Here is a 24,356-nt window from a genome sequence, read left to right on the forward strand (position 1 = left end):
GCAAATCAGAGTGCAAAGTTCATGTGTGTTATGTGCAGGGAAGAACTGGCAAATTAAAGATTAAAACCCTCAAATCTTCAAATGCATTTGAAGACTAAGCATGGAAATTTTCAGGACGTAAGGAAGTAGCGAGAACGTAAATTATCAGCTGAAGTTCTCAGCAGAAATGCAATATTGAATAACAAAGCAAGTGAGATTGTGAGGACCAAGCAGGCTCACCTGCCGCATTAGAGGTAAGTAATAATGGTGTGTCGTGAAAGTCGGCCAGCATGGGTCGCGAACATTGGGCGGTGTGGATCCCGAAGGTTCGGCAGTTAGTAAAAGTTGGTCCCGGGAAAAAAAAGTTTGAAAAACACTGGTTTAGACAGATGTTATATATAACTGCGTGAGGTTGTTGTGCAGCTTATTAAAAAAAATATAGCGAATGCTGGAAATCTGGGGGGGAGGGACAGCAAATACTGGAAAGACTCCGCACGTCCGATACCACCTGTGGAGAGAGAAACAGAAATAACGTTTCAGGTCCAATATGACTTCACCTTCGTTTCCCTCACCATAGGTGCTGCCAGGCCTGCTGAGTTATCCAGCATTTCTCGGTTTATATTTATTTTTTAAATGAGCTGATGATTCCTGTAAACAAGATTCTCATGTGCACATTATGATATTTAAATTACTGTGTCCATTTAAAAAAAAAATAACCGCTACTCGCACATTCATACTAGGCTGTAAGTTTTCATTTAACCAAAGGGTAACGTGAAAGGTCTGACGCCTTTCCTGGAGCCTGTCCAGGTTGCTGTGTGGAACCCGGTGCACAGGCGGTTGTTGTCGCCGGACAGTCTGACACACGGACCCGGTATCCATGTGAACAGGCGGGAGCTTCATTTCCGGACACGGGAGGAGGGGGGGGGATAAACCAGTTTGATTTGGAGTGAAATCGGTGCAGGGCATCTGGTGCCGGGAGTATGGCCAAGCTGCTGAAGACCGTCCGCAATCACTGGAAGAAAACAGCGGCCGGGGTTTGCGGGCTGAGCTGGGGAGTCAACTGGTTGCACAACCGATACCGGTATTATAACAGCAGCGATACACAGGGTTAGAAATGACCCTGTAACCAGGGCAGCAGCGATGCCGAGAGTTAGAAATGACCCTGTAACTGGGGCAGCAGCGACATACAGGGTTAGAAATGACCCTGTAACCAGGGCAGCAGCGATACACCGGGTTAGAAATGACCCTGTAACTGGGGCAGCAGCGATACACCGGGTTAGAACTGACCCTGTAACCAGGGCAGCAGCGATACACCGGGTTAGAAATGACCCTGTAACTGGGGCAGCAGCGATGCCGAGAGTTAGAAATGACCCTGTAACCAGGGCAGCAGCCACATACAGGGTTAGAAATGACCCTGTAACCAGGGCAGCAGCGATACACCGGGTTAGAACTGACCCTGTAACCAGGGCAGCAGCGATACAACGGGTTAGAAATGACCCTGTAACCAGGGCAGCAGCGATACACCGGGTTAGAACTGACCCTGTAACCAGGGCAGCAGCGACATACAGGGTTAGAAATGACCCTGTAACCAGGGCAGCAGCGATACACCGGGTTAGAACTGACCCTGTAACCAGGGCAGCAGCGATACACCGGGTTAGAAATGACCCTGTAACTGGGGCAGCAGCGATGCCGAGAGTTAGAAATGACCCTGTAACCAGGGCAGCAGCGACATACAGGGTTAGAAATGACCCTGTAACCAGGGCAGCAGCGATACACCGGGTTAGAAATGACCCGGTAACTGGGGCAGCAGCGACATACAGGGTTAGAAATGACCCTGTAACCAGGGCAGCAGCGATACACCGGGTCAGAAATGACCCTGTAACCAGGGCAGCAGCGATGCCGAGAGTTAGAAATGCCCCTGTAACTGGGGCAGCAGCGACATACAGGGTTAGAAATGACCCTGTAACCAGGGCAGCAGCGATACACCGGGTTAGAAATGACCCTGTAACTGGGGCAGCAGCGACATACAGGGTTAGAAATGACCCTGTAACCAGGGCAGCAGCGATGCCGAGAGTTAGAAATGACCCTGTAACTGGGGCAGCAGCGACATACAGGGTTAGAAATGACCCTGTAACCAGGGCAGCAGCGATACACCGGGTTAGAAATGACCCTGTAACTGGGGCAGCAGCGATACACCGGGTTAGAAATGACCCTGTAACTGGGGCAGCAGCAATACCGAGAGTTAGAAATGACCCTGTAACCAGGGTGAAACCACCCAACCCAGCAACCAGATCCCCAAAATCTAAGATAAACAATCTCTTGTGGAACCCCTCCCCTGCCCCTCTGAGCAAACATCACCTACTCCAAATACAGGAGCTCCATTAGATCCCCCAGCCACGCCGAGATACAGGGGGAGAAGCTGACCTCCACCCCAACAGGGCCCACCTGCAAAGGCTAAAACATCTGCCCGCGCACCCACCTGCAACTTCCGGCAGGTCTGACACCCCGAATATGGCCTCTAGGGGATCAGGCTCCAATTTCACGCATAGAATCTCAGACATGGTGCTGAAAAACGACCTCCTAGAATTTCTCCAACTTCGGACAGAAGTAAAATATATGGAGATGATTGGCTGGAGCCCTCCCACACTGCTCGCAGCTATTTCCCCACCCACTCAAATAGCTGGCTCATCCTCACCTTTGTTAAATGTGCACTGTACACCACTTTTAATTGAATCAACCCAGTCTTGCGCATGAGGTCGAGGCATTGGCCCTTCGCAGCACTTTGCACCATAAACCTTCCTCCAACCCTATCCCCTACTCTTCCTCCAACTGGCCTTAGTCCCTTCCATAGACTCCTTGTCCTCCTCCATGATCCTACTGTAAATCGCCAAAATGACCCCACCTTCCAGTCCCGTCCCCCCCCCAGCAGCACCTCCAACAACGAGGAGGACAGTGCCACTGGAAAGTTCAGGTAGACCTTTCTTGTGAAATTCCACATCTGCAAATACCTGAGGCCTTCACGCTGGAGCCCATGCATCACCCTCGTGATGCGACCATCAATTCACTCAAGGACTCGTGTCGGAGTAAAACAGTGGTTTTAATTAACTATCAACTTTGCCTGCCTGCGACTGGTACATACTAAGGACAGTCCTACAGGCCAGCTACTCTTATACTCCTTCAAAGGTCGGAGCCATGGGCTGAGCCCGTACATGCTCCAACCTCCTCCAACATCTCCCCCTGTGGGTGAAGCCATACAATAGCCCACAGATAAAACCCACAGGATTAATAACATAGAACATAACTGGTGATTTAACTGTATTTACAAACTTAGAACATAACTGGTGAATTAACAAGTATTTACATTCACCACATTCACCCCCTGTAAAAAAAATAATAAAGTTCGGCTGGGGTGATGGGTCACAAGTTCAGCCGGTCCGGCGCCCGGATCGTACGCTGCGACCGCCGAAGCACTGGTGTTGCAGCCGCTTCAGGTGGCTGGGGAAGTAGGTCCGGTGCAGCCCCAGGGGTGGACTCCGGGAGCGGCTCTTCCTGACCTTCATTCCTGCGGATTGGTGTGCCGGGTGGAAGGGAGCGCCGGAGCCAAATGGGAGCCGGGGCGCTGGGCATGGGAGAAAGAGCGGGGTACAGCGCTGGGGGTACTGTGGATGTAGTGGTGGCGGAGCCTGCGGGCGCAAGGTCTCGGAGGGAGACGGTATCCTGTCAACCATCGGGGTGCTCAACATATGTGTAGTGCGGGTTTGAGTGCAGGAGCTGGACCCTCTCTACCAGGGGATCGGTCTTGTGGGTCCAAACGTGTTTCCGGAGGAGAACCGGACCCGGTGTCATTAGCAATGGTGGGAGCGAGGCCCCTGAGGTAGCCCCCCTAGGGAAAATAAACAAGCGGTCATGAGGAGTCTGGTTTGTGGCTGTGCAAAGGGGGGACCTAATAGCATGGAGCGCATCGGGGAGGACTTCCTGCCAGTGGGAAACCGGGAGATTCCTGGACCGTAGGGTCAGTAGGACGGTCTTCGTGACCGTCGCGTTCTCCCCCTCCACCTGTTTGTTCCCCGGGGGTTGTAACTGGTAGTCCTGCTCGAGGCGATGCCTTTACTGAGCAGGTACTGACGCAGTTCGTCGCTCATGAACGACGAGTCCCTGTCGCTGTGGACGTAGTTGGGGAAACCAAACAGTGTAAAGACACTGTGCAGTGCTCTGATAGCTGGGGGTGGCAAATGGGAGAACTCATCAATAATATTGAGAAAGTAGGTATTGCGATTATTCGAGGGGAGGGGCCCTTTGAAATCTATACGAAGGCGTTCAAAGGGCTGGGATGCCTTCACCAGGTGGGCCTTATCTGGTCGATAGACGTGCGGTTTACACTCCGGACAGATTTGGCAGTCCCTGGTTACAGCTTTGACCTCCTCGGTGGAGAAGTGCAGGTTGCGGGCCTTGATATAATGGGCGAGCCAGGTGACCCCCGGGTGGCAGAGGTCGTTGTGGATAGCCCGTAGTCGGTCCTCTTGTGCACTGGTGCATGTGCCGCGGGACAGGGCTTCTGGGAACTTGTTGAGCTTCCCAGGACGATATACTATATCGTAATTATAGGTGGAGAGTTCGATTCTCCACCTCAAGATCTTATCATTCTTGATTTTGCCCCGCTGCGTATTGTCGAACATGAAGGCTACCGATCGTTGGTCGGTAATGAGGGTAAACCTCCTACCAGCGAGGTAGTGCCTCCAGTGCCGCACGGCTTCTACGATGGCTTGAGCCTCTTTTTCGACCGAGGAGTGTCGAAGTTCAGAGGCGGTGAGGGTGCGTGAAAAAAACGCAACCGGTCTGCCTACTTGATTGAGAGTGGTGGCGAGAGCAACCTCTGATGCGTCGCTCTCCACCTGAAAGGGGACAGACTCTTCCACCGCGTGCATCGCGGCTTTGGCGATGTCCGCCTTGATGCAGTTGAAGGCCTAGCAGGCCTCGGCTGCCAGAGGGAAAAGGGTGGCCTTGAATAGTGGGCGGGCTTTGTCCGCATACTGGGGGACCCACTGGGCGTAGTAGGAAAAAAAATCCAAGGCACCTCTTGAGGGCCTTGGGACAGTGAGGGAGAGGGAGTTGCAGGAGGAGGCGCAGACGGTCAGGATCGGGCCCTAGGACTCAGTTTTCCACAACGTAGCTGAGGATGGCTAGCCTGGTGGTGCGGAAAACGCGTTTCTCCTTATTATAGGTGAGATTAAATTTTTGGGCGGTTTGGAGAAATCGGAGAGGTTGGTGTCGTGGTCCTGCTGATCATGGCCGCAGATGGTGACGTTGTCCAAGTACGGAAACGTGGCCCGCAGCCCGTACTAGTCCACCATTCGGTCCATTGCTCGTTTGAACACCAAAACCCCGTTCGTGACGCCAAAAGGGACCCGGAGGAAATGAAAAAGGTGGCCGTCTGCCTCAAACGCCTTGTAGTGGCGATCCTCCGGACGGATTGGGAGCTGGTGGTATGCAGACTTCAGATCCACCGTGGAGAACACGCGGTAGTGAGCGATCTGATTGACCATGTCTGCAATCTGGGGAAGGGGGTACGCATCAAGTTGCGTAAATCGGTTAATGGTCTGGCTGTAATCAACCACCACCCGGAGCTTCTCCCCGGTCCTAAGCTCTCCAGGGGGCCTCTATGATTCCTTCCTGCAAGAGATTCAGGACCTCAGACCTAATAAATATTCTGTCCTGCATGCTATATCGCCTGCTGCGAGTGGCTACTGGCTTGCAATTAGCGAAGAGGGAAGGAGGGTTGACTTTCAGAGTGGCTAGGCTACACACAGCGAGTGGGGGCAGAGGTCTGCCAAAGCTAAGCGTCAGGCTCTTGAGATTACATTGAAAATCGAGCCCTAAAAGGAGGGGGGCGCAGAGGTCTGGGAGCAAGTACAGCTGGAAATTAGTGTACTCAACGCCCTGTACCGCTAAGGTTACTGTAGTGCACCCTCGGATTTGTACCAAGTGCGACCCGGAGGCGAGGGAAATTGTTTGTTGCGCCGGGAATATCGGGAGCGAGCAGCGGCTTACCAGATCCGGGTGGATAACACTCTCGGTGCTCCCGGAGTCGAACAGGCAAGGTGTCTCGTACCCGTTAACCTGGACGGCCATCATTGAGCTCTTGAGGAGCTTGAGTCGCGACTGGTCCAAGGTGACTGCGCTGAGTTGAGGGTAACCGGCGGCGTGGTCGGCTGTGCTGGGGCGGCCCCCTGGTGACTGTCCGAGTAGGTCGTACACGTCGAGCGGCGTAGCAGATGGTGTCCAAGATGACGGCCCCCATTGATCAAGCGTGGCGGGAGTCGAGGAAGATGGCGTCCAAGATAGCGGCCCCCATGGATCGCACGTGGCCGGCCGCGTGGGGAGGGTGGCCAAAATGGCGGTCCTTGTGAGTCGCACGTGCTGTGCAGAGTCGGATTCGGCAGGCACGCTGCCAGATTGCGAGGTCTGCGGGCCTGAGAGTCGGTAGTCCGGGTCTGAGAGTTCGCGTGCTTAGGCTTGGCGAGGCAGACCTTGGCGAAGTGCCCTTTTCGGCCGCAACTGTTGCAGTGCACGTTGCGGGCCAGGCAGTGCTGTCGAGGGTGTTGAGGCTGGCCGCAAAAATAACAAGGCAACCCCCCATGATGGATTGGTGGGCGCGCAGCACAGGCCTGGGGTAGTCCCTGGTCGGGAGCCCATGAGGGGGTCGAGTGTTCAGCCGGAAATGCAGTGAGGATCTGGAAAGCGACCACCAGTGAAGTTGCCAGTTTCACCGTCTCGTCCAGGTCCTGGGCCCCTTTCTCGAGCAGTCGCTGCCGCACGTAATTTGATCTGACCCCTGCAACGTAGACGTCTCGGATGGCGAGCTCCATGTGCTGAGTGGCCGTAACGGCCTGATAGTTGCAGTTGTGCGCGAGGCTTTGAGGAAGCGCAGATAGTCATCGAGTGACTCCCCGGGGCGCTGGCGTCGAGTAGTGAGAATATGTCGCGCATAGACCTCGTTCACAGGCCGCACGTAGATGCGCTCGAGGATAGCGGGAGTGGCGGTATATGAGGTGGCCTCTTCGAGTCGCACAGAAATGCGGTGACTCACCCGTGCGTGGAGGAGACTCAATTTTTGTTCGTCCGTGACGGATGGCGTCGACGACGCGGCAAGGAAGGCCTTGAAACACCGCAGCCAGTGTGTAAACATTTCCTTTGCCTCCGCGGCCTGTGGATCGAGTTCTAGTCTGTCAGGTTTGAGGGCTGACTCCATAATCGATTTTGTTCAGATAGTTAATTAAATTGATGTGACCATCAATTCACTCAAGGACTCGTGTCGGAGTAAAAACAGTGGTTTTAATTAACTATCAACTTTGCCTGCCTGCGACTGGCACATACTGAGGACAGTCCCACAGGCCAGCTACTCTTATACTCCTTCAAAGGGGCGGTGCCATGGGCTGAGCCCGTACATGCTTCAACCCCCACCATCTTCCCCTGTGGGTGAAGCCAGACAATGGCCCACAGATAAAACCCACAGGGTTAATAACATAGAACATAACTGGTAAATTAACTGTATTTACAAACAGAACATAACTGGTGAATTAACTATTTACATTCACCACACCTCAACTCCTCCAAGCTTGCGAACCGCCCCTCCAAAAAACGATCCTTCATTTCTTTCACCCCTTTCTCCTCCCCGGAACCTCTCATTCATCAATCATTTTAAATGCATCAATTAAATCACCCATAACCTCCAAACCGGAAAAATATCTAACCCAATTTTATGTAACCTATCCTCCTAATTTAAATCTTTAGAACCTGGTATTCTAGTAAATCTGTGCTGGAGCCCCTCCAAGGCCAGTACACCCTTCCTAAGCTTCGGTGCACAAAAATTAATATAATGTTACAATGGGGTCTGACTAACTGAAAAGAATAATTTCCTCTATTTGTGTTACAAATCCTTGATATAGGCCAATGTTTTGTTAGCTTTTTGGATTATTTTTTGCAGATTCAGTATCATTGGTGATTTGTGTATATGCGTACCCAAATCCCATTCATCTTTCACAATTTGTGCCTCCCTTTAAGAAAATATTTGTAGAATCATAAAATTTTACTAATAGAAGGGGGGGCTATGTGATCCATCATGCCTATGCAAACCGTTTTAAATTCTACATCACCTGGCATACTCACCCTCTTTCCCTCCATGACTAATTACCATTTATAAATTCCTCTGGAAATTGATTTCACCATTTTTTCGGGTAGTGCATTCCAGTTCTTAACCCTGTCTGAATCGTAGAAAGTTAAAGCACAGATTAAGGCCATTCAACCTATTCTGCCTTTGCTGCCTTTTTGAAAGAGCTGTCAGTTGTGCTTAGTCACAGACCCCCAACTTCTATCTGTAACACATCTCGGATTCAAGTATCTGTCCAGCTCCATTTTTAAATTATTTAATAAATCACATTCCATTACCTTTTCAGGTAGAACATTCCAGAATCTGACAACTCTGAATGAAAGATAAATCCTTGTTCTCCTCTCAAGGTTTTGCCAGTGATTTAGAATCTGTGAACTCCTATTATTGGCACACTCATTAGAGGGGGTAGTTTTTCCTCTCTCTCCAGCATCAAAACAGCTCATCATTTTAACCTTTTATTAGGTCATATCTTAACTTTCTCTGTTCCAAGGAGAATGTTACTAATTTTTCCAACCTCTTCATACCTAAACATCTTCATCCTTGGTAATATTGTGGGAAACCTTATCTATTTGTTCTATGGCCGTTACATATTTTTTTGAAATGTGGCGCCGCAATTGTCCATAATATTCCAGCTGAGGCCTAACCAATGATTAATAAAGTTCTAGCATAATCTCTTCGCTTTTATATTTTATGTCTCAATTTATAAACCCATATGATGTTTTTAAACCACATAGTAATTTGCTCTCCAACCTTTAAGGATTTACATCTATGGACACTAAGGTTTTTCTAACTATGCTTTTTAATATTATGCCATTTATAGTATATTATTTTTCTATATTTGTCCTCTCACAATGGATCGCTTCGTATTTCTTCTCTGCAGCGACCTCCATCTGACATGGTGCTTATTCCACTTTAGCATAATTTACAAACAGTACAATGTTCCATGCATCCAAGGCTAGGTTGTTTATTAAAATTTTAGAGTCATGAACCCAAAACTGACATTTGGGGAACACCACTGCGAAACACCTCAGTCTGAAAAATACCCTCTGTTTCCTGTTACTGAGTCAATTCCATATCCATACTGCAACCTTTTCCCCTTAATTCCATAGACTGCCATTTTCTTATCAGATCTCCTGCTTTTCTGATTTTCTTTTTGCATCTGACATGGATTGGATTAGCTCAGACCTCCTCACATTGACCTCTATCTGCCATCATTTTGCCTACTCAATGTTGTACATCGTAACCGCTGGAAATTGACAGCTGCAAGATTTTTAAGTGAATTCAGGCCTCGCAAAATCTTCTTGGAATTGCTTCTAATGCAGTTATATCCTATCTTAAAAAAGGAAACCAAAACTGTACACAGTACTCTAGATGTGGTTTCACCAATATCCTGTACAACTGTAGCAAAACATCCCAACTTTTATATTCCATTTCCCTTCCAATAAACAATAACGTTCCATTTCCCTTCCTAATCACATCTGTATCTGCATATTAAATATTTGTGATTCATGTACCAGGACACCTGAATCCCTCTGTACCTCAGTTCTGGAATCTTTCCCCATTTAAATAATATGCTGTTTTTTATTCTTCCTGTCAAAGTGGACACATTCACATTTTCCCACATTACACTGCTGGCTGAAATTTTGCTCACTCAATTAACCCTTCTATATCTCAACTTACTTTCCTACTTACCTTTGTGTCATCAGCAAATTTAGCAATCATACATTCTGCCCCTTCATCCAAGTCATTGATGTAGATTATAAATAGTTGAGGTCCCATCACTGATCCCTGTGGCACTCCACTAATTGCATCTGGCCAACCTGGTAATGACCCATTTATGCCTACTCTGTTCCCTGTTAGCTAACCAATCCTCTCTCCATGCTAATATGCTATACCCAACATCATGAGCTCTTCCTTTGTGTGGCGCCTTGTCAAATGCCTTCTGGCTTTAAGGACACCACATTCATAGGTTCCCCTTCATTCACATTGCTTGTTACTTCCGCAAAGAGTTCTAGTGAATTATTCAAACCCTGTCACAAAGCCATGTTGACTTTGGCACAGTGGTTAGCACTGCTGCCTCACCGTTCCAGGGATCCGGGATCAATCCCCCCCCACTCCCCCGGGTGACTGTATGGAGTTTGCATTTTCTCCCCGTATATGCGTGGCTTTCCACGGGTGTTCCGATTTCCTCCCACAGAACAAAGGTGATGTGGAGATGCCGGCGCGTTGACTGGGATGGGCACAGTAAGAAGGCTTATAACACCAGGTTAAAGTCCAACAGGTTTATTTGGAATCACTAGCTTTTGGAGCGTCACTCCTTCATCAGTCCAAAGATGTCTCGGATCGTGTTTTCCGGGTCCTGAGGGGGGAGGGGGAGCAGCCCCAAGTCGTGGTCCACATTGGCACCAACGACATAGGTAGGAAAGGGGACAAGGATGTCAGGCAGGCTTTCAGGGAGCTAGGATGGAAGCTCAGAACTAGAACAAACAGAGTTGTTATCTCTGGGTTGTTGCCCGTGCCACGTGATAGTGAGATGAGGAATAAGGAGAGAGAGCATTTAAACACGTGGCTACAGGGATGGTGCAGGCGGGAGGGATTCAGATTTTTGGATAACTGGGGCTCTTTCTGGGGAAGGTGGGACCTCTACAGACAGGATGGTCTACATCTGAACCTGAGGGGCACAAATATCCTGGGGGGGAGATTTGTTAGTGCTCTTTGGGGGGGTTTAAACTAATGCAGCAGGGGCATGGGAACCTGGATTGTAGTTTTAGGGTAAGGGAGAATGAGAGTATAGAGGTCAGGAGCACAGATTTGACATCGCAGGAGGGGGCCAGTGTTCAGGTAGGTGGTTTGAAGTGTGTCTACTTCAATGCCAGGAATATACGAAACAAGGTAGGGGAACTGGCAGCGTGGGTTGGTACCTGGGACTTCGATGTTGTGGCCATTTCGGAGACATGGATAGAGCAGGGACAGGAATGGATGTTGCATGTTCCGGGGTTTAGGTGTTTTAGTAAGCTCAGAGAAGGAGGCAAAAGAGGGGGAGGTGTGGCGCTGCTAGTCAAGAGCAGTATTACGGTGGCGGAGAGGATGCTAGATGGGGACTCTTCTGCCGAGGTAGTATGGGCTGAAGTTAGAAACAGGAAAGGAGAGGTCACCCTGTTGGGAGTTTTTTATAGGCCTCCTAATAGTTCTAGGGATGTAGAGGAAAGGATGGCGAAGATGATTCTGGATATGAGCGAAAGTAACAGGGTAGTTATTATGGGAGATTTTAACTTTCCAAATATTGACTGGAAAAGATATAGTTCGAGTACAATAGATGGGTCGTTTTTTGTACAGTGTGTGCAGGAGGGTTTCCTGAAACAATATGTTGACAGGCCAACAAGAGGCGAGGCCACGTTGGATTTGGTTTTGGGTAATGAACCAGGCCAGGTGTTGGATTTGGAGGTAGGAGAGCACTTTGGGGACAGTGACCACAATTCGGTGACGTTTACGTTAATGATGGAAAGGGATAAGTATACACCGCAGGGCAAGAGTTATAGCTGGGGGAAGGGCAATTATGATGCCATTAGACGTGACTTGGGGGGGATAAGGTGGAGAAGTAGGCTGCAAGTGTTGGGCACACTGGATAAGTGGGGCTTGTTCAAGGATCAGCTACTGCGTGTTCTTGATAAGTATGTACCGGTCAGACAGGGAGGAAGGCGTCGAGCGAGGGAACCGTGGTTTACCAAGGAAGTGGAATCTCTTGTTAAGAGGAAGAAGGAGGCCTATGTGAAGATGAAGTGTGAAGTTTCGGTTGGGGCGATGGATAGTTACAAGGTAGCGAGGAAGGATCTAAAGAGAGAGCTAAGACGAGCAAGGAGGGGACATGAGAAGTATTTGGCAGGAAGGATCAAGGAAAACCCAAAAGCTTTCTATAGGTATGTCAGGAATAAGCGAATGACTAGGGAAAGAGTAGGACCAGTCAAGGACAGGGATGGGAAATTGTGTGTGGAGTCTGAAGAGATAGGCGAGATACTAAATGAATATTTTTCGTCAGTATTCACTCAGGAAAAAGATAATGTTGTGGAGGAGAATGCTGAGCCCCAGGCTAATAGAATAGATGGCATTGAGGTACGTAGGGAAGAGGTGTTGGCAATTCTGGACAGGCTGAAAATAGATAAGTCCCCGGGACCTGATGGGATTTATCCTAGGATTCTATGGGAGGCCAGGGAAGAGATTGCTGGACCTTTGGCTTTGATTTTTATGTCATCATTGGCTACAGGAATAGTGCCAGAGGACTGGAGGACAGCAAATGTGGTCCCTTTGTTCAAAAAGGGGAGCAGAGACAACCCCGGCAACTATAGGCCGGTGAGCCTCACGTCTGTAGTGGGTAAAGTCTTGGAGGGGATTATAAGAGACAAGATTTATAATCATCTAGATAGGAATAATATGATCCGGGATAGTCAGCATGGCTTTGTGAAGGGTAGGTCATGCCTCACAAACCTTATTGAGTTCTTTGAGAAGGTGACTGAACAGGTAGACGAGGGTAGAGCAGTTGATGTGGTGTATATGGATTTCAGCAAAGCGTTTGATAAGGTTCCCCACGGTAGGCTATTGCAAAAAATACGGAGGCTGGGGATTGAGGGTGATTTAGAGATGTGGATCAGAAATTGGCTAGCTGAAAGAAGACAGAGGGTGGTGGTTGATGGGAAATGTTCAGAAGGGAGTACAGTCACAAGTGGAGTACCACAAGGATCTGTTCTGGGGCCGTTGCTGTTTGTCATTTTTATCAATGACCTAGAGGAAGGCGCAGAAGGGTGGGTGAGTAAATTTGCAGACGATACTAAAGTCGGTGGTGTTGTCGATAGTGTGGAAGGATGTAGCAGATTACAGAGGGATATAGATAAGCTGCAGAGCTGGGCCGAGAGGTGGCAAATGGAGTTTAATGTAGAGAAGTGTGAGGTGATTCACTTTGGAAGGAATAACAGGAATGCGGAATATTTGGCTAATGGTAAAGTTCTTGAAAGTGTGGATGAGCAGAGGGATCTAGGTGTCCATGTACATAGATCCCTGAAAGTTGCCACCCAGGTTGATAGGGTTGTGAAGAAGGCCTATGGAGTGTTGGCCTTTATTGGTAGAGGGATTGAGTTCCGGAGTCGGGAGGTCATGTTGCAGCTGTACAGAACTCTGGTACGGCCGCATTTGGAGTATTGCGTACAGTTCTGGTCACCGCATTATAGGAAGGACGTGGAGGCTTTGGAGCGGGTGCAGAGGAGATTTACCAGGATGTTGCCTGGTATGGAGGGAAAATCTTATGAGGAAAGGCTGATGGACTTGAGGTTGTTTTCGTTGGAGAGAAGAAGGTTAAGAGGAGACTTAATAGAGGCATACAAAATGATCAGGGGGTTGGATAGGGTGGACAGTGAGAGCCTTCTCCCGCGGATGGATATGGCTGGCACGAGGGGACATAACTTTAAACTGAGGGGTAATAGATATAGGACAGAGGTCAGAGGGTAGGTTCTTTACGCAAAGAGTAGTGAGGCCGTGGAATGCCCTACCTGCTACAGTGGTGAACTCGCCAACATTGAGGGCATTTAAAAGTTTATTGGATAAACATATGGATGATAATGGCATAGTGTAGGTTGGATAGCTTTTGTTTCGGTGCAACATCGTGGGCCGAAGGGCCTGTACTGCGCTGTATTGTTCTATGTTCTATGTGCAGGTTAGGTGGATTGGCCCAAAAGGTTAGGTGGGGTTACTGGGTTACGGGGATAGGGTGGAGGCGTGGGCTTAAGTAGGGTGCTCTTCCAAGGGGCAGACTCGATGGGCCAAATGCATTGTAAATTCTATGATTCTATGATTACATTGAGATTTTCAAAATGTCCCGCTATAACCTCCTTAATAATAGATTCCAGCATTTTCCCTATGACAGATGTTAAGCTAACTGGCTTGTACTTTCCTGATGCCTGGCTACCTCCCATCCTGAATAGAAAAGCTACATTAGTCTGATGGGACCTTTCCAGAATCTATGGAATATTGAAAAATTAAAACCAATGTAACAGCAGCTCCTTTTATGATCCTAGGATGAAGTCCATCAGGGCTTGGGAACATGTCAGATTTTACTTCTAATAATTTTCTCTCTACTCTCCCTGGTGATTGTAATTGTTTCAAGTTCCTCCCTCCCTTTCACCTCTTGATGCATACTTATTTCTGGGATGTTATTTGTATCCTGTACAATGAAGACAGATGCAAATTTTCTTTCAATTAATCTACCATTTTCCTTATTTTCCATTAGTATTTCCCCAGACCCACTGTATTTTATATTCTGTCCAATCTTCTAATCTGTCACTAATCTTTGTGGAATTGTGCGCATTTTCTTTCAATAATGTGACACTTAAATTTACAATGAGCATTTAATATGACTGGATCAGTATTGAAATGCTATTTTATTCCTTGTCACCTGTATTTACCTCACACTTACGGCAAATTTTCATAAAACCTTGGTGAGATATCCCATAATAGACAAATGAATAAGGTTAAAGAATGTGGAGTCAGCGGAAGTGGCAGAATGGACTGCTAGTTGAATTCAAAGACAGAATAAGAAGTCTTACTTCACCAGGATAAATTCAACAGGTTTGTTTCGAATCATTAGCTTTCAGAGCACAGCTTCTTCATCAGGTGAGCACTATGAAAGCTATTGATTCGAAATAAACCTGTTGGACTTTAACCTGGTGTTATAAGACTTCTTACTGTGCCCATCCCAGTCCAACGCCAATATCTCCACATCACTGGAGATGATACTCCAGCATCAAGGTAAGATACAGGCAACAATCTAGAGGTGTATGAATAATGCCTAGGCATAGGCAAGAGACAGTGCGAGTAAAGGGTAATTATTCATAGTGCAGAAGGTAGGAATGGCGTTCCACAAGGATTCTTGCTGGGACGGTTGCTGTTCACAATTTTCAGTAATGATTTGGACTTTGGAATCAAAAATAGAATTTCTAAATTTGCAGATGACACCAAATTGCGAGGCGGGGGCACACAGGGGAACCAGCATGGACTGTCTCTGTACATATATCCTACGTAATTGTATTAGTTACTGGAGGATATTAAGGTTATTATGTTGTAGGCCTATTAATAATTTGCTTTTTTGTGAGTCATGTTACGTTCTTAAGAAGGCATTTTGATAGAAATGAATGGGAGAATTCATTGAGAAAACTGATTCATTTTAGATTTAGATTAGATTTAGATTTATCGTCATATGTACCAAGTTACAGTGAAAAGTATTGTTCTGCGTACAGTCCAGGCAGATATAAAATCCAAACAACATTAAAAACTGAGAAAGAATAAAATATTAATTCAGGTTGAAATAGCCTTTTCGATGAGCATGTCTGCCATTCCATACGGTGACTTGACATATCTTTTTATGTATCATTCAGGGACAATCTCTTGCGCAGGGCAGCATGTCAGGAAGCACAGGTAAGGCAAACTCAAAATTATTTTCTTACTGGTTAGTTAGCCACTATAATTAACTCAAATCCTCTTTGCAGGCACTGAGTGAGACATTAGGGCAAAAGTTCAGTTTGCATATCTGGATATAAACCTGATGTTGTGATTGGCCAGTTGCGACAGAAGCTCCCCACATTTGTCACTCCCAATCTTTTCCAATAGATACTGTATGGCTTCTATTACAGGAGGCTGATCTGCGACGGCACTTTTGCTCCTGGGTGAGAAGGAGACAATCAACCCCATTAACTCTAGTGCATGGAGGAATAGCAAGAACTGGGTTGACCAAGAGAATTTGATATTGCTCTTATTATTATGTAAGATATAACTTTATATTGGTCGGCTCAGTGATAGAATGACTGAAATGTTTTCTTTGCAAGAGGTGGATGAAATTTCTGTTGCCTATGCATTATTCATACACCTCTAGATTGTTGCCTGTATATTACCTTGATGCTGGTGTATTATATATCATATACTTGCGTGTAACTTGCATACAGTGCATTAGAAAATTTAATTTCTGGAGGTGACTTGTATAGATTAGATAATTTTATTCCATGTCCTCCATGCAAAATATTTTTAAATCAGCGATTCGAGATTACAAAAAAATACAGATGCTGGAAACCTGAAACAAAAATTAAAAATGAGCAAGCTTTTGAGTACTTTTTCTAATATCTTGGGCTGGATTCTGGCGGCGCTGTATTGAGTCCGCAGCCGCCATGCTGAGTTCCCGACAGATGAGACCACATGCAACCAATGCCTTCGGGAACTTGGCCGGTCGGGGGCAGAGTATCGGGGGGGGTGGCCTCAGGCAATGTCCTGAGGCCGTTGATACACCGCTCTGGAGGGGGCGGAGCATCACGAAAGCAGCGCCATCCCCGGTTTGGGCGTGATCGGGGATTCTCCGGTCGATCAGCAAATGCGATTTTTTGCCACCAGCCTCTGGAGTATCCCGTCATTGTTCTTTGGTTCAACGTCCATTCTTTCTTTACACCTGTATGTAACTTGTTGCAATGCATTTCCACATTAAGCACGGTAGCATTGTGGGGGCAGCACGGCAGCATTGTGGCTAGCACAATTGCTTTACAGCTCCAGGGTCCCAGGTTCGATTCCCGGCTTGGGTCACTGTCTGTGCGGAGTCTGCACATTCTCCCCGTGTGTGCGTGGGTTTCCTCCGGGTGCTCCGGTTTCCTCCCACAGTCCAAAGATGTGCAGGTTAGGTGGATTGGCCAAGCTAAATTGCCCTTAGTGTCCAAAATTGCCCTTCGTGTTGGGTGGGGTTACTGGGTTATGGGGATAGGGTGGAAGTGTGGACCTTGGGTAGGGTGCTCTTTCCAAGAGCCGGTGCAGACTCGATGGGCCGAATAGCCTCCTTCTGCACTGTAAATTCTATGATATAAAATGCAAGTTGTAGATTTAATTATGTTTATGATCTACCCCCCCCTATCTACAATTACAACGGGTCCCAAATCTCTACTGGTATAATACATAAACATTGCATATCAATTTGTCAGGACATCCCCAATACAGTAAAACCAGAAGCTCATTTGCCCTGCTCTGTTTTGGACGAAGAACATTTACAATACTTCAACTTCTTGGCTTGCCAGGATAAAACTCATCATAGTTCTTGGTTGAAGTGTGTTCTGTTTTTATATAAAGTTAGATATAAGAAACTAACTTTTTAAACAATCTCTTGTGCCTGGAAGCACTGAGATAAGGAGGAACTGATTTTGTTTCTTAAGTTTTGTTGCAAGAAGGTAGGCTAACCATTAAAACTGTTATCCGTTTGAGACAATAGGAATTCACAGCTAACATCTACCTGTAGTATGTTGGAATGGTTGCATTCATCAAGCACAGCTGCAGATTGGTTGTCCACTCCAAGGTTGGTGGTAACTTGTTCTATTGGCCAAACCAAAAGAGGAAATCTTTTTTATCTTAAGCACAGGAGTGAGTAGATGTATAAAAGACGTATTTAGCCCACCAATTGGGATAGTGTAGCATGCTTTGTTTTCTGTGTTAACGTTATGGAATATATAGAGAGAGTGCAGAAAAGATTCATGAGAATGGTCCCAGGGATGAAGAACTTCAGTTACATTGATTAGATAAGTTAGGACTGTTTTGCTTGGAGAATGTTGAAAGGGGAATTGATAAAGGTATTCAAGGTTATTATGAGGGTTCGAGACAAAGATGGGGAGAAACTGTTCCCATTGGTGGAAGGGCGGTGAACACAAAGGCACAGATTTAAGGTCATTGGCAAAAAAAGCAATGGTGACACGTAAAATAAAATTTAAAGAGAGTGGTTAGGATCTGGAATCACTGCCTGAGAATGTGGTAGAGGCATTTCAATCAAGGCTTTCAAGATTGTTGGATTGTTACCGAAAAGGAGGAATTTGCAGGGCTACAAGAGAAGATGGGGGAATGGCAAAGTAAAGTGCTGCTGAGGAGAGTCAGCACAGACACCATGCCCTCTTGTGCTGTGACAATTCTGTCCAGTTAATGTTTGCTGTAATAATTACTCTGCTCATTCATATATGTGAAAAATAATTTTGCTGGTTGATTTCAAATTGCCATTTAGAAGATGGAGAGAATGCATGTGGAATTGAGATGATCATATCCTATTCATTTAAAATAGGACTTTCATTTGTTACGACCCTGTAAATGTAAATATCACCACAGTCCCAGAGTACCATAGGCTACTCTCCCCTTTGAGAGCTGGCTGGTGGTGGGCAAGGTTGAGAAGGCGGGGCCTTCCTGAATGACCTCAGCCAGTATGGGAATTGAACCCATGCTGTTGGCGTCGCTCTGCATCACAAACTAGCCATCCAGCCGACCCTACAATATTTTACTGTCATATGACTGACACAAAGGTAATCTCTTGATTTTACGGGACAGTTGGCCGGCATATTCAAGAGACTGGTGATGTCAAGCTAAAGACTAGATTGTGCAAATCTAAAGTTTTTGACCGTTCTTGCCTGATAACACACTTTTCCTGTTTGTGTGACTCCTTGCTCTACATGCCCTCTCAATAAATGTGGACTTTAAAGCATGATCTGTCTGTCCAGTTGACTCTTTCATGACATCAAAATCCCCTCTCATCTGTGCAGCTGTAAGAGCATTTGGCTAACCATTAAATCAGTGCTCCAAGAAGGGCTGTGGTTATCAATGTACCTTTGCCTACTTTGGCTGGTTGTACTAAGAACAACCTATTTCTATCTAATTGAAAAATATGAGCAATCAGTTTTTGCTGTTATTTTTGTAGGCTATTACCCCACACTTAACCCTATATGACTGTGTCAGCACTACAAACATGGTATTTTCAGTAATATTTCAGTAGCTTTCTGTATATTTCCATAAACTTTAAGCTGAGAAAGTTGGTGAGGCTGTCGCCAATGAGTATTGAACAGGCAGCATTGCATTAGTCTGACATTGCTTGATAGACTTGTTTTTCTATTGCACTGTGTCTTGGGATTACCAGCAATTTGGATGGCCTGTGGAGTTTTTCTTCTCGAATCCTGAGCCTTGGATGTCTGGAGTGACAGTTGAGTCTAAATATTTAAAGTGTTCTGCTGGCTACAATTTGGGGTCTTTATGATGTCTCAACTAAAAATATGCGTTTAATTTAAATGCCGATTTGTTATTTGTAAAATGCCAATTTTAACACTTCCAGGCATTCTAGTTGTGCATGACCTCAGTGCACCACTGTTGTTATGTTGTTGTAAACACATGCAGGATGTTGCATTTTTATAAAGTACAACGTGATTCTAGGTTCTATATTTCTTCACTCTTGTAAACCCCGTCTAACATTCATTTCTCTTGTGTGACATGCATAGAACACTCGGCTACCTTTATTATGGCAGCTGTTGATCATAATGGAAACTTAAACTCTGAAAGTTAAATAAAAGTAAGCTGCTTATTTGTGATGTTTAAAGTTGGAAAGCATTATCAAGGCTGTAACTTGCTTTATGAGTTGACATGACTGTTAACCTAATTTGAGCTTTTTTTACTGCCTTGTAAAGTTTTGTTGACTTTACTAATGTAACCCTAAATACCTTATTGTATCAGTCAAGTGATTGGATACTTTTCCTAAATGTACTTGTTAATAAATCAGTAGGACTGTATGAGTTTAATTTCAACTTGCTGGTTAGAATTCCAACTTGCATTGCTGGATGCATTTTGCGGTTGCTTTTGTGAAGAAGTGTTTTATTTTATGGAAATATTTTTATTAAAGTTACATTTTTACACTGTACGTAAAAATAAATGCGACGGTTATGATTTACATGTTCCTTTTTGGCACCCGTCCCCCCCCCCCACTTCCCCTCTTTTGCTGTTTCTGTGTCTTGCCCTCGGCCTTTTATTTCACCATGTGTGGTAGTTCGGTGTTTGTCTGTGGGCAATGCCCTCCTTCTCCCTTCCCTCTCCCTGTCACTTGGCATCCCCTCCCTTCCTTCTTTTTCACTCTTCCCCTCCTGTTCCCTGCTTGTAATTTGGGGTTCTTTTTTGTGTGGCCTTGTGTTGGGCCCCCTGGTTCCCATGTTGGTCTCTCTCTGGCTGACCCCTTGGTATTTCCTCCAGGGTCTCCCCCACCCCCCCAATTTCCCCACCCTTCTCGTTCCTGTCTGCTTTCTGTCTCCCGTGCGTTCTCCCCCCCCCCCCCCCCCCCCCCCCCCCCCCGGCTGTATCAGTTGTTGGCTTCTGTGTGTTGGAACAGGTTGGTGAATAGCCCCCACGCTTTGTGGAAGCCATCTTCAGACTCTCAGATGGTGTACTTGATCTTCTCCAGATGGAGAAATTCCGACAGGTCTGCCAGCCAGTCTCCAGCTGTGGGTCACCAGCCGAGCAGGTCTGTCCGGTGTGCGATTAGGGAAGCAAAGGCAAGGGCGACAGCTCTCTTCCCCTTATGAAGTTCTGGCTGGTCCGATACCCGGAAGACTGCCACTCTCGGGCATGGCTCCACCATCATCCCTCCAAAGTGGCTGTTTACCATGCCATCTTGTTCCATCATCCTGAACTGACCTGCTGAAGCCAATGTGGAGCCCTTCCCTTCTTTATCATTATGTGTTTTCCCCCTGCCAGGCACTCTCTGTCCGCTGGGAGATGTGCCGCGGCCCCCTCCCTCATGCTTCCTCGTGTTAGCTTGTGTGGTGGCCCCCCATCCCATGTTGTACTAAACCTCTCCTGTGCCTGTTCTGTTGCTGTCCTCTGTCTCCTCCTCACCCTTTTCTGCGCTCTGCTACCCTTGCCCCTTCCTATCTACGAGCTCGTTCTCCTACTCCTAGTGAGGCAGTGCAGTCCTGCGCAAACTTGTCCATGTTCATCATTTTTTTTCTCACTGTGTCTTCCTCACCGCTGCCTTGTTTGCCTTTTGTCCAGGCCGTTTGCACACACAAACCCATCTGCCCCTGCCGGGGTGGTGAAATATTGTTCCTGATTCTGGCATATCACCTAGAGCCTGGCTGGGACTAAAATCCCGAATGTTACACTGTTCTTGTACAGGGCCGAATTCGCGAGATTGCGTGCCAGGTCCACCCCAATTTCCTGATACACCCTTATTCTGTGTCCTTCCCAACTGCTTGCCTTGGTCTGCCAAACCCAGCGCAGGATCCTCTCCCGGTCCTGGTACCTGTGCATCTTGGCTGTTATCTCCCTCGGCTGCTCCCTGGCCATGGGCTTTGGTCGGAGTGACCTGTGGGACCTGTTGATCTCCGGCAGCTTGGGGAAGCTGTCCCGTCTAATGAAGTTGCCCAGCATCTGGGCCATGTAGTCAGTTGGGTCTCTGTCCTCGATCCCCTCTGGCAGGCCCACTATTTGTTTATTCTGTCGCCTGGATGGGTTCTCTTGGTCCTCGACCATTCCCGTCAGGATCCCTTTGGCTGCCACCAACCTTGTTATGTCGGCCTCCAGGGCAACGCTCTGGTTGGTTGATGGTTTTTCGAGCTCTTGGATCGTTCTCCCCGTGCCTCCAGCTTCTTTCCCGTGCCGTCTGCATGGCGGCCAGCGCCTCCGCCACCCTGACCGCCACCGTGATCTCATCTTTCATCGTGGTCAGTTTCTTAGTTAGGAATGTCTTTCAACTGTCACCAGGGGGTGGGGGGGGGGGGGGGAAAGCCCACCGTCCTAGTCGCCAGTCTTCCCCTCTCGGGGGTGGCTGGTGACCCCTCACCTCGTGGGTCCGCCGATTCGCTTGCTGCTCTTGCCCTTTTCCACCATTTGAAAATGAAATGAAATGAAAATCGCTTATTGTCACAAGTAGGCTTCAAATTAAGTTACTGTGTAAAGCCCCGAGTCGCCACATTCTTGCGGCTTCTCGAGCTACTGCTTTCTGGAATACATTTCTTCTTCCTTGTCTTTATAGTTGAGATGAATGAGACCAAATCTTCGAGCTACGTTCGGCCAAAAGTGCCTATTTTTCCGTGTTCTGGAGGAGAGCCACCTGGGGCGTCATTCTCCGACCCCCCGCCGGGTCGGAGAATCGCCGGGGGCTGCCGTGAATCCCGCCCCCGCCGGTTGCCGAAGTCTCCGGCACCGGATATTCGGCGGGGCGGGAATCGGGTCGCGCCGGTTGGCGGGCCCCCCGCTCGATTCTCCGGCCCGGATGGGCCGAAGTCCCGCCGATAAATTGCCTGTCCCGTCGGCGTGGATTAAACCACCTTTTGAACAGCGGGACAAGGCGGCGTGGGCGGGCTCCGGGGTCCTGGGGGGGGCGCGGGGCGATCTGGCCCTGGGGGGTGCCCCCACGGTGGCCTGGCCCGCGATCGGGGCCCACCGATCCGCGGGCGGGCCTGTGCCGTGGGGGCACTCTTTCCCTTCCGCCTCCGCCACGGTCTCCACCATGGCGGAGGCGGAAGAGACTCCCTCCACTGCGCATGCGTGGGAAACTGTCAGCGGCCGCTGACGCTCCCGCGCATGCGCCGCCCGGGGATGTCATTTCCGCGCCAGCTGGCGGGGCAACAAAGGCCGTTTCCGCCAGCTGGCGGGGCGGAAATTCCTCCGGCGTCGGCCTAGCCCCTCAATGTTTGGGCTCGGCCCCCAAAGATGCGGAGCATTCCGCAACTTTGGGGTGGCGCGATGCCCGTCTGATTGGCGCCGTTTTGGGCGGCAGTCGGCGGACATCGCGCCGTTTCTGGAGAATTTCGCCCCGGATGTACGATTACTCAGCACATCCCCGTCACTAGAAGTCTCCAAGAACTATATTCGTAATGAAACCTTTTTTAACTTCAGCACTGGGCACTCCCATGTGGGTATGATCTGGGTTAGTTGTAGAGTAAAACTAACAGTAGACTTCCCACCAAATCATTTCACTGTCCGGCACAGTGTGTGTCAAATGTTGAGTGAAGTGCTATGACTATAACCCAAGAACATGAATCTCTATTCCAGCCATGAAATGGAACCCCCAGCACTCCAGTATATCATTTTTGTTTCCCAATTCAATCATTTATAGACTTGTGTGAGACTGATACTTTTAGACCGATGTATGCAATGGAGCATCTGATCACTAGAAACTGGGTCTAAACTCCCCCAAATTGACTTTGTGTTGCAGCTGTACAATCTATTGATCAGGGCTACTCGTGTCTCAATGGTGACAGAACGTCACGCAAACCTGGTTATCTCATACCCTGCTGATACGATGATAGATTTTTGCTTTTCCTTCTGCAGTGTGTGTACTTTTTCTGATCAACTGCTTTGTGTCTTTGTTCAGGAATATGGAAACCAGCTTCAACCGATCAGTGCAAAGGTGAAAAAAGCCACCGTTTTTCTCAATCCAGCTGCTTGCAAAGGGTGAGAGATTTTTCGGAGACTAATCATGATGGCTGTTTTTTATTAAAGGATCGCATTGTTGTTTTTTTTATACATCTCAGTAAGAGATATTGCACATTATAGATTCTTTTTATCAGCAACGTGGCAACAAAGAACAATCATAAAATCCCTACAGTGCAGAAGGAGGCCATTTGGCCCATCAAGTCTGCACCAACCGAAAGACCACCCTAACTCTGCCCACTTCCTCCCTATCCCCGTAACCCCACCTAACCTTTGGACACTAAGGATCAATTGATCATGGCTAATCCACCTAACCTGTGCATCTTTGGACTGGGAGGAAACCAGAGCACCTGGAGGAAACCCACGCAGACACTGGGAGAATGTACAAACGCCACATGGTCACCCAAGGCCGGAATTGAACCTGTATCCCTGGTGCTGTGAGGCAGCAGTGCTAACCACTGTGCCACTGTGCTGCCCTAACAATGTTTTATCGCTATGTCAATATTATTTCAGTCTGGCCTATTATGAATATGGAGTGCTTCAAATCTTCCACTTTATGCCAAGTCATTTTCTCTAGCTCGAACAACATATACTTGAATAGCTTTTCATGTTTTTAACTAGAAACTTAAACTGTGACCTTCTCTACAGTCAGATGCAACATTAACAAAATATAATCCCTCTGGCGCCTAAACATATTTACAGCACAATGAGTCAGAGATAGAAACTTGGAGGAACACTCGCATAATTGTTGAAATGCATTAAAGGGATGATTATTTAAATATGTTGCATTGGCATCAAGATGGATGTACTACGCCAGACAACGAAAGACAGATTTGAATTTACATGTTGCCATTCTCAACCCAACTTCACAGTTAGTATTTTTGAGGTGTAATCGCTGTTGGAATGCAGGAAACAAGGCAAGCTAATTTACACAAAAGTGGGTCTTATGTACTGGGACTTGCTGAAGTTGCAA

General features: G+C 47.5%; 1 protein-coding gene across 2 annotated transcripts in view; it reads left to right on the plus strand.

Moving 5' to 3' along the window:
* Positions 1–865: 865 nt before the first annotated feature.
* agk (acylglycerol kinase) overlaps positions 866–24,356 on the plus strand; it is a 71,421-nt gene continuing 47,930 nt past the window's right edge. Inside the window, exons 1-3 of one of the 2 annotated variants that reach the window (XM_072484660.1) lie at positions 866–1,060; positions 15,565–15,604; positions 23,325–23,404. In XM_072484660.1, coding sequence (XP_072340761.1) covers positions 960–1,060; positions 15,565–15,604; positions 23,325–23,404 — 221 coding nt within the window. In that variant the 5' untranslated portion in view covers positions 866–959. The remainder of the gene's footprint in view (positions 1,061–15,564; positions 15,605–23,324; positions 23,405–24,356) is intronic. The other variant, XM_072484659.1, reaches the window with a different exon arrangement.

This window comes from Scyliorhinus torazame, chromosome 19 (assembly GCF_047496885.1).
Source record: "Scyliorhinus torazame isolate Kashiwa2021f chromosome 19, sScyTor2.1, whole genome shotgun sequence".
NCBI classification, from domain to species: Eukaryota; Metazoa; Chordata; class Chondrichthyes; order Carcharhiniformes; family Scyliorhinidae; genus Scyliorhinus; species Scyliorhinus torazame.